The 11,533-nt window shown below is 38.4% G+C and overlaps 1 protein-coding gene across 1 annotated transcript in view; it reads right to left on the bottom strand.

Moving 5' to 3' along the window:
• Positions 1-11,533, bottom strand: part of LOC107601745 (plexin A3-like) — a 186,457-nt gene that overhangs the window by 39,095 nt on the left and 135,829 nt on the right. Inside the window, exon 9 of the mRNA XM_016294030.1 lies at positions 8,257-8,457. Coding sequence (XP_016149516.1) covers positions 8,257-8,457 — 201 coding nt within the window. The remainder of the gene's footprint in view (positions 1-8,256; positions 8,458-11,533) is intronic.

The raw sequence follows: 11,533 nt of genomic DNA, 5'->3' as shown, positions 1-11,533 counted from the left end.
TCTAGTTATTTATGGGGGGGGGGGGAATATCTGAGAGGAACTGAAGCGAGCTCTGCAGTGGAAAAGGTGGTGAGAAGCTGAACTAAACCTCACTCAACCTGTTGACGCCAGGCACCCAGCAATCATACATCTCTATGAGACACAGCTGCTGGGGTCTTAATTGGGGTCAATGACAGGCGACCTGCACGCTGGCATAAAGGTTGCAGAGGTCACGACTTCAACATCATTAACTTATCTTGGAATTTGTTGGGCTGTTATGCACTCAAGCTAAAAGGCCTATGGACTAATGCATTTCATGAAACGGTGCAAAAATCACAGGAGCACGTGAATGCTAGAAATGTCAAACAATGTCTTTACATAAAGCAGGTCCGTAAATGTATGCATTGAACAAATTACCGTATTCTTTCTTGCTAGTTAATTTCATTTAATTGGATGAAACGAGCATAACGGTAAAACAATTCTTATGTAAAATGGCACACTGAATGGGACTATTTACATAATAATGGTTACATGAACAATGCATGAAGGAGGCCTAATGAGACTTAATATAAAACTTTTTAAATTGTGTTTTCTGAAAATAAAAGCATCTATGAAAAACTAAAAATTTATCTGCTTGTGCTTACGAAATCTGTGAGACGACGGTTTCTATAATATATAAAATATAAAAACTATAATATAATGTAATACTAAAACAATAAAAATATTTAGATATTTGCTTTGAGGAGATTAGCCTGCGTGTGTAAATGGGTGGAAGCCTTTGTGTTTGCCCATACAATACCGCTTATCTCTGCCAGTAGTGAATTGATTTTCCTCCAGCTTGTCTTCCCACTGTATCGCAGCGTGTTATGTGTAGACAGCCTGGCCTGGTTCTGTCAGAGGCCTCACTGAAAATGACTGGCAAACGACAGCAAGGTAATCTTACCTCTAAAACCGTCCTCAATTTATCAGCAGCCCCGAATGCGAAAACAACCCAGGACGGGTGCTATCACAGGAGTAAAGGCCATTTCCTCCATTTTGATTTAGCTTTGTACATATCCTTGGGGTACATTTCAATCCCGTTTACACGTTTAATCAAAGGTTATAATATCTGCTAGTGGCACGTGGGTTTTTAAAGAGACCACTCTTAAAAATTGGTGTGCTCAATAATCCACTTATTGGAGCTAAGTTAATACGGTGCTACCGTTTATGGCAGCAGCTATGATGAATAACCAGAGATATTGACTCAGGGGGGAAAATGCTGTTTCTCGAAAAGCAGCCTTCTCTTGAAATTAAGTGATTGCAATTAATTCAAGTGGAATTCGGAGGAACTAAGTATTTAGTCTTTAATAGGATTTTATTGTTTAAAAGATGTTTCATAGACCTCATCTCTCTGGATACGCTCGGCTCCAGTTGACTCGTCAATGGCGTCTCCTTTGAGTGACAGAATGAAAATCAATATAACGTAATGATAGAGGACCTGTACATTTAATTAAGTTACAAATTGGACCAGACTCAGCACAAAAAACACAACGGCATCAATGGTATGAGCAGAATGAGCCTGCTGTGTGTGCGGCATTACTTTACGGTAACCTAATTATTGAATCATAGCTCTCCCATTACTAACGACAGTCCAGTAATAACAGCATATAATTCACTTCACCGAATGTTGCGTCATGGGCTAATTTCTAGGTTGGGAGAGGGGAATTCTGGGTTATGATAAAAGATACAGCTTCTGTCAGTCCAACTATGATGTGATTTGGTTTGGTTGAGAGCCACTGGAAATAAATAATGGTATGAGCGGTTCTCCTAAAGCAAGGAGGATAAGGAAAGGCGGCCACATGGATGCGCAAGCAACATGTGTCACCATAAATGAGCTGAGCACGCTGACCTAAAGCATTTTTCTGGTGCATCACTCTAGGAGGGATTTCTTCATTTGGAGGTTCTAGTGCAGCTGAGCCTCTTAATACACGGAAAACGCTCAGGGTGCAGTTAATGCGATACATTACGCCTGGGACATATACAGTGGATTGATCACCACATTAGTTGATCAATTTATTTTAATAAGGCCCACCTGCTTCAGCACGGCAACCTAATAGCGTTTAGAGTTTAAAGAAGCAAGCCTGTGACTGCACTGAAATGCCATGAACAAGTAACTGAAATTACCTGAGAAACTTTTTTGGCCGTAGTCAGGCTCAAACGGTTAAACCCATGTAACCCAGGTGATCGTTAAAACACGTTCCTCTCGGTAGTACGGTACAAAACGGCTAATGCCTGATTGAGCACTTGATGAGAATAATAGAATAATGAGGGTGAGGTGGTTCAAAATGCCTGACAAAAATAACATGTAAGTGTTTTTATTCAAAAAGCTTCCGCTACCCTGCATCGAGGATAATGGGGTTCTTTGTGAGGGCCCTCTCCATCAAGAGCCTGGTTCAGAACTTGGGCATTGTGTAAAAAAGGCCTTTGGAGGTACGTCTCCCCGGTAACACGGCCGGTGCCTGTCGCTAAAGGGTCAGCGGTGCTTAGCAACACTTACACTCATGGACTCATTTGGAGTATTTTGCACACCTCTCTCTTCTTGGAAAAAAAATTAATTTCTTTGGATTTCGCTTCAGCCTAGCAAAAAGCACACCCATTACAGGCGTTTTTTCATGACTAGAATAAAATTAAAAAGTACACACAGAAAGCAGGTGGTTATTATGTTCTGGCAGGGACAAGAACGTTTATCTTTTGTCTGTCAAGCGATGTACTATATGAACAGATGATGCATCAAACCTATGTTCAAGATACAGCTGCTCATTAGTGGTTCTTGAGTGCCACGCAACAGAAAAATGGTCAGCTTGAAACAAAAGAAACAGTCAAATATCACTGACATGCTGTCATAGGGTTAAATAAGTAAACAAATGTGGTTTTACACAACTGAAAATGTGGCTTCAAAAGATTTAAGTACCTTATATTTTTTCCTGAGAGTAAAGGTTGTTCCTTTCATAACTGATAATGAAATCTTTGGAAATATTAATGGACCAATAACATCTCCCTGAGGCACACCTTATCGAAATACCATATTTGCTTTTCTTTCACATTATTTGGCTGTTTATCATCATCATGACTAGTGATTACCAAGTAGTTGGTTAGCTTTGTCCAATCAACTTTTAGTATATTATTGCTTAGCATTAAATATTTGAACATGATCACAGGGTTCAATTAGGTCATGAATTGGACCTTTTGGTCACTGGCCCTGATCGTTTACCATTTTCCTCACAGACACCATGACTACATACTGATTGATTAATTTATTAGCTAGAACAATTAGCATGTTGTTATATTATTGCAACCATCAGCTTTCCTAGTATGTTACTAGCAGAGTACAGTAAAGTTCTTTGTAGAGTATGTGATGTTAAAGCCACACAATAGCAGCATTGTGAAATACTGAAAAGGCAGCTGTCTCAATTCTAGGGTGAGGCAGGAACAGGAAACAGCCAAGAAATTAGGGAGAATGCAGGGCCAGTTAACTTGATTTTTGTCAAAAATAATGACCCCTCAATTCCAGCACAAGCGAGAGACGTGCCCTAAGGGAGACCACTTACATCAAGATAAGAGCTGATTAACTAGCTGTAATACAACACCAGTAGCTTGTGTGCCTTTGTCTTCAACACTGTGAGATCAATAAAAACCACTGCGATTCTCACAGGTATGGAAGCTAATGGTAACAATTGCTGAAATTCCATGCTACAAAAAGGGTCATTCCATAAAAAGGTTAATTTTTTATAAGTGAATGGAGTTGAATGGAGCTAAAAATAAACAATAAACTAAGTAAATAAACAAATTGAAATATACATTATCCACAAAAATCTATAAAACAAATCTAATAATAATAATAACTAAACTATTGCAAACAAACAAACAAACAAATAAATAAACTTATTGTCCACTAAAATCCACAATAAATACATTTATTTATTTGACAGTCAGAAGTTAACTGATAATTCACTGGAATCAATTCACACCTATGATATTCGTAAATAAAAACAGAAAAGAAAAAAAAAGACTTGAAGTTCTATTGGGAAAAAATGGCTGCAGCAAAAACATGATTGAGCACAAATCTGAGATTGAACTGAAGTTAAAAAAGCATAAGGGAGAGAACAATAACTTCCAAAACTTCATATTTTTTCTATTTGCTTCACCTACCAGTAAATGAACAGAGCTATATGATTACCTTTCTTGAGTAGAGAAAAAAAAAAACTGACCATTTCATACACGTTCTCAGGTGACGTGTAAACAGAAGTTGAAACTGATTGATTCGCCGCTGCCCATCCGAAGGCACTCACAATTTCATTAGCATGGACTCCACGGCCTCAAAGTCACCTGCCGTCGGCTCCCAGAAGACTATGCGGTGCCATTCGCCTTGACGGCCATATTGATTGATTCTAGCTGCCTCGTGTGAGAGCGTGTGAGAGAGAGGACACGTGCTGAGGAAGGGAGTGGTGGACAGACGATGACTCTCCTGGGAGTCAGTGTAATCTGTATCAGGGTCTACGTTGATGTTCGATTGCTATTCAGGAAAGATGCATGTTATGAGAGAGATGATGTGCTTTTTTTTTTTTACTGTGTCACTGCTAATCAGACTATCAATTAATCTGTGCATGTCCAGACCAACACAGATAGCACAATGAGGTGATAGAAAAAGAGATTGAAGATAAAGGGGGGATGGGGGACGATGAGGAGAAACTGTGAGAACGTGAGGGTTTGGTTTCCCATCACAGTGAGCTAGAAACAAAGAACTCATCTAGAAACACTGCAGTCCAACCTTTCTGAACAGGTTTTATGTTAGTTAAACTGTCAACATGAACTAGCCATCTACCTGAAAAACAACACATTATGTTTCATAGTAGAATGGGAACATGCATAACTGACAAAAACAAGTGAAAATCTTTCTGTTTTCTACAGTATAATCACGCAGCCCCATGCAGACCACAGAATACTACAAGTGTAACGTGACGTGAAAAAGCTAGATCACTCCCATCAAAATTAATGAAGTTGTCTGCCAATCCACAATGCTTATACAGGGCATGCAAACTATGCTGAGGTGACAAATACTAACAAATCTATACTAGTTTGAACTAGCATGACCAGCATGATACTGATTTTCAGGAAAAAAAACAGCCATTGCAAGCTGACAATGAGAAAAAGAGGCACAAAACAAATGATTTGTGTAGCATAAGAAATATACAAATGAGATTGTTCATCAAATTCTTTATTGCTTAATTTAAAATGTCAAAATAAATAAAAACAACATTTCTTTATTTTCAATTTCCTAATAAATAAATAAATAAAATGTCTGGTATGAACCAGTGTCATTAGACTACTGTTAGTTTGTATTCATATTTAGAATTTATTTTAAAATTTTCCAATTTCATTTTAATTGAGTGTTTAGTCATTTTGTTCTGATTTTGTGCTAAAAAGTGCCAAATGCGAGGGAAAATTAGCATCGGTGAGCAAATAAGAACAATATCATTACTTGATTACAGCAGGGAGTACTTTAAGCACCTCTTGATTTAAAAAAAAAAATCCAGTTCTTCTATTTCAAAAAGCATGTCAAGTACCCTGTATGATATATATATATATATATATATATACACATACCATGCCATATAAAAGCTCTTACATACAAAAAACTTTGTCATTTATTTAGGAATCTATTTATGTCATGCTGTGTAACAGTTCTGCAGTCAGTGTGGACCGATAAGTCGCATCAAAGCGCTGTGAAATTGTTGGTTTCACAAGATTTTACAAATAAAAGACCCGCACAGAAATCCCCATGTCAATATTCATCTGCGATAAGTAAATAAAAAAACTGTTGCCCTCCATATATTCAATATGCACCGGCATCATCACTGACAGGCGGCCGCAAAACTCACTTCCCATCTAAATGCCTTTAGGTCCGAGGCTGTGTTTAGACTGCACAAGTCGCTACGTTTCAATTCCAATTTAAATGCATAGCGCTGTCGGAGACGGCAGCGCGGGTCAGAGACAGGGAGACTGATGAACAGGAGGAGATGAGTCAAAACAGATGGAAGGACAACAGTTGCACTGGGGTCCTGCGAGGGGACCTTCGAACCGCGCGAGAACAGCAGCATGTGTCATTCCTGGAAAGGATGACAATCAATCCAGCATGGGGGCGAACGCTACAGACGTGATCCTCATTATTAAATTGCGACGGGACATCGATTCTCTTGTCGCAGGGTTCAGGCTAGTGGATTGACCTTTGACCCCGTCAGGGTACAGAGGTCAAAGGGCACACACTCCACCTCCAGCGTGGCAAATGGGGTTCACCGCATTCTTTTTCACTGGGTCACACTGTCGTGCCAAATTGCGAGGCACGTCCAGCGCCTAGCTAATTATCTTACAAGATTCCCTGAGGTTACCGTGACAACCAGATGGGTCACAGACGGCAAGCGCCTGTACCGCCCGCATATGAAAGCGAACGGGAGGACGGTATAAGAGAGCGGGAGGACGGAGCGAGAGAGAGAGAGAGAGAGAGAGAGAGAGAGAGAGAGAGAGAGAGAGAGAGATTCTCAATGTCAACATCTTGACATGCTCCATTTTTCACTGGGATTGAGAAAACAACATTTTCAGCGTTATAAATTGATGTCTTTGCCGATTTACCCAGATAAAGATTCGTATTTTTTTATGATCAGTGATTCAGCGAGAAGTCACCTTGGCTTTCTCAGCACACTTGAGACAAATTTATCACCACCACTTTGCCCTACAAGCAACGATTTGCAGCTCATGCTAATTTTTTTTAATGGAAAAATAATGTCACAAAGCTAAATATAATGAGAGAAAACAATGCATCTGTTCGTATGACAATTATTCAAATGCCATCTGGGGTGAGGCTACGCTTGGAAAAATACGCTGATTAATAAATGACATGCTTGCTGTTTAGGATATATTGAAAGCAATAGTTCGCTCAAAAATAACAGTTCCGTCATTATTTTCTCACCCTCATGTCTTTCCAAACCCGTATGCTGTCATTTTGTTCTTTTTTCTGCTTACCACAGAAAGTAAATAATCTTCAAAAAGATCATTTACATTCTAATTCGAAAAAAGACACACACAAAAACCCTATGAAACTATGAAACACCATAAAAAAAATTGTGTGACAAACAGACTGAAATTTAAGTCATTGTGTGTTTATAATCAAATACGGCACAGTTAGGGAGCAATTAGATATTTTTCCTATTCAAGCTGTGAATTTAATTTATGCAAGCAATTGGAATATCATAAAAAATATTTCACAGCAGTTGCATCTCATGTTCAACAGAACAAAATAGTCAATTAAGGCATGCAAGATGCAAAATGAATATGCAAGTGAATGTTTTAATGCACATTTTAGAAGTTCCCATCCAGAATTTTTTATGCAATGTGTCAAAAATCACATAAAATAAGCCACCGTTCTAAAGTTTGGTTTGGAATGATTTTTAATGTTTTTAAAAGTTGTTTCTTATGCTCTCTAAGACTGAATTTATTTGATCAAAAATACAGTAAAAACAGCAATATTCTGAAATATTATTACAATTTAAAAGAACTGTTTTCTATTTGAGTACATTTATAAATGTAATTTATTGCTGTGATCAAAGCTGAATTTTCAGCATCATTACTCCAGTCTTCAGCTTCACATGATCCTTCAGAAATCATTCTAATATGCTGATTTGTTGCTCAAGAAACATTTCTTATTATTAATGCTGAAAACGTTTGTGCTTCTGAATATTTGCGTGAATACCGTGATTCATTTTTCAGGATTATTTGAAGCATAAAAAGATTAAAATCAGCATTCATAAATCATATATGCAACAGATATGCTTTGCAGCAATGTAAATGTATTCACTGTCACTTTTGTTCAATGTAATGTATTCTGGCTGAATGAAAGCATTAATTTCTTTCAAAATTGTACTGAACCCAAACATTTGAACAGTAGTGTATATAAATGGAAACCAGGATATTAATAAATACCATTGACTCTCGAGTCTCCAATAACCAAACAACAGTGCTTGACATCAGGGTGAAAAAATAATAATTATTTTTATAAAATAATTCCTTTAAGAAATTCTGCCATTGCTAAAGGATGTCAACTTGAACCTTCAGATTAAGCCACTGCTATAAAGAAAATCAATTTTTCCTGCATTAATATCCACTATTCATTATGTGTTCCTAAACTGAAGTGCAGTTCGTAAGTGAAAGAGTTGTTGTCTTAGAAATGAAGCAAAGTGCTCTTACCGAAGTGTTCTGGCACTGGATGCAGGAGCTGTTAAAACGGACCGCGGGAATACGCTGAACTTTGCCCTGGATTTTAAAGACGCACTCATAGTTCTTTTGTCCCGACTGAGGCTGGGGCAAGTTACGAGCTCGCAGTGTGATTGGCCGAATGATCCCCGCCGGTACCAGGATGTCACTGCTAGGCAGAATCTGCGGGCAACCCTGAAAATGACAAAAAAGACAGTACGTTATAATTCAGTCTCGGAGCAAAGCACAAACAATCCCGACTCATAAATATCATAACCGATTCCACTTTCATTCCAAAGATGACACTGATTCCAGTTTATTGAGCTCAAGGACAATAAATAACGTCTATCGGGCTGAAACTTTGCCTACAAACGTGGTATTCAGTCTCACACAAATGCGCCAAGAAAGGAAATCGAGGCCATTAGGGTGGGAATAACTTAAAATCCAGCAATCTGAGGCTAAGAACCCTATTACACAGCACTTGCATCCATCTCCAGTTTTACGAAGCGCGGGTTCTCTCGGCAGATCACACTGATGAAGCGGTAAATGAATATCTTCCTTAGTCCTGCGTGTCAAGTCGTGCTAGAAGAGTCATTACGGTCTACTCTACCCGTAACTGATTGCGGCATTTATCAAAGACACTCATTCTGATGTGACTTCTGATCACACCTATGGAAAACGAGTCTCATATCCAGAGATATATTAGCAGGCCAGAAATGACAACACATGCAGAGCACAATCTGGAGAGAGAAACAAGGTTCCTGTTTAGACAAACCGCATTAATTGATTGATGATCATCACTTATCGACGGGTGCACAGAGGTGTTGGTTGCAAACCAGCTCTTCTCATTCCAAGTTGTGCATCTGAGGATATTTCGGACTATCTGTAATCTATTTAACACTGAACAATAATCAGGGTGGCAGTAAAAGCAATTTGCAGGCAGAGGAGACATAAATCAGAGCGACTAGCCACCCAGCTCACCGTCTGCCCGAGCCAAAAAAGCAGCACGCTTAACAATGATGCAACTATTTAACCCGGACCTCCATCAATCTGCACAGGTTTGCATATCAGCGCAACAATAAATCTCATTTTCATATTGGGTGTTTGTAAGGAAGGATTTACTCCCCGTGGAGGCACGAGGGGCACACAGGTGGTGACTGCAGCGAGGGGAAGGATAGCATGCCTTCATACTGCAAAATGAGCACGATGAATCACCTTTAGTTCTGCTGAAGATGACAACAGTGAATTAATGATAAATTACTCCAGACGACTGGCCCGTAAACAAATACACCGTCTACGGGCATCAGAAAGCGACTCTGATAAGGCGAAACTCGGGATGGGTGTATTTAATGAGAAAACAAAGCTCGGTCACTGAAAAGGGTTTTCAGCTGTTGCGAATCGGGGCTAAAATGCTGAATGTGCGATACGAGGCTCAGAACCGCAAAATATACATACTCTCTCTGCTTCCTGGTTTGTCTACTTCCTTAGTTTATAGTGTTTCAAAAGTAGTATGTCAAACACTTTTATGCAGTGCTATATGTCTGAATGAGCAGTACACATGACTCAATGCAGGAAAAGTACCCAGATTACCATCTACCAAGATTCAGATGTATGCTTTCTGGACACATGGCATTCATGCCACACACTTGCATAATAATAGAACATACTTTGACCAGCCAAAAAGTAAGTTCTTCATCAAATGTATGTAGTACGTTCTGTGACAGTATACAAATCCAGATTCAGCTAAGGATGTGATGCTTCAAGCATCAAATAACACTTTGAATGCTCACTGAAAGGCATCAACAAATTTAATTTCTGCACTATTTAGAATTTAACTGAGAATGACTTTTTAAATTATAACCCAATTGCTAAATTAGAATTGAATTTGAATTGAGGTAGCAGACATGATGCCATGTTTGAAATTCGAATTGAAATGCAAAGAAAAATTTAAATGAACTGAAACGCAAAGAAATCCACATAACTATTTTTTATGAAAAGCAAAGTTTGAAAAGACAAATGTTTAATGTTTCCTACATAGACAGAACAGACAGACAGAATGATATACAGAATAAGAATGCTAGACTATTAGATATAATAGACAATATTAGAACTAACAATAGCTAAATTTAAAAGAACAATAGCCAGACAGAATGATGACTGAATAACAAAACAATGTAATGATAGGCAGAACAACGTAATGACAGACAGACATAACAGATAGATCGAACAAAAGATCGACAGAGAGAACGACAGAGAATGACAGACAGATAGGTAACAGAGATAACAGACGGACAGATAGAGAGAACAACAGACAGACAGATAGATAGATAGATAGATAGATAGATAGATAGATAGATAGATAGATAGATAGATAGATGACATAGACAGACAGACAAACAGACAGGTATTAGGTAACAGACAGAGATAACAGATGGACAGATAGATAGAACAAAAGATAGACAGACAGACAGACAGACAGATAGACAGATAGATAGATAGATAGATAGATAGATAGATAGATAGATAGATAGATAGATAGATAGATAGATAGATAGATAGATAGATAGATAGATAGATAGATAGATAGATAGATAGATAGATAGATAGATAGATAGATAGATAGATAGATAGATAGATAGATAGATAGATAGATAGATAGATAGATAGATAGATAGATAGATAGATAGATAGATGACATAGACAGACAGACAAACAGACAGGTATTAGGTAACAGACAGAGATAACAGATGGACAGATAGATAGAACAAAAGATAGACAGACAGACAGACAGACAGATAGACAGATAGATAGATAGATGACAGACAAACAGACAGCTAGATAACAGACAGAGATAACAGACAGACAGACAGACAGATATAATGAGATCGAGACAGAGACACACTTCCTCCTTCACTATAATAAATACATATCCATAAGAAACCTCTACTTCAACAAATTCACCAACTTAATAAAGAACTTTACAGCCATTAGTGAAACAGAACAAATAAAGATAGTATTAGGAGAGGGACTAACAGCAGATACGTGTGGATGTGCCACAGCCTGAGAGACAGCAGATGAATGTGTGTGTGGTGAGTGAGTGAGAGAGAGACAGCAGGTGAATGTGTGTGTGTGTGTGTGTGTGTGTGAGTGAGAGAGAGCCAGCAGGTGAATGTGTGTTGTGTCTGACCTCAGTGTGTAACCCTACTGTCCACCACAGTGATCCGAAGTATTTATGTGTGTAAGTTAAAGACTGTGGTATCAAATGTTCACG

The sequence above is a fragment of the Sinocyclocheilus grahami genome, unplaced genomic scaffold (assembly GCF_001515645.1).
Source record: "Sinocyclocheilus grahami isolate Dianchi unplaced genomic scaffold, SAMN03320097.WGS_v1.1 scaffold312.1, whole genome shotgun sequence".
NCBI classification, from domain to species: domain Eukaryota; kingdom Metazoa; phylum Chordata; class Actinopteri; order Cypriniformes; family Cyprinidae; genus Sinocyclocheilus; species Sinocyclocheilus grahami.
This window is presented reverse-complemented; position numbering and strand designations above follow the sequence as displayed.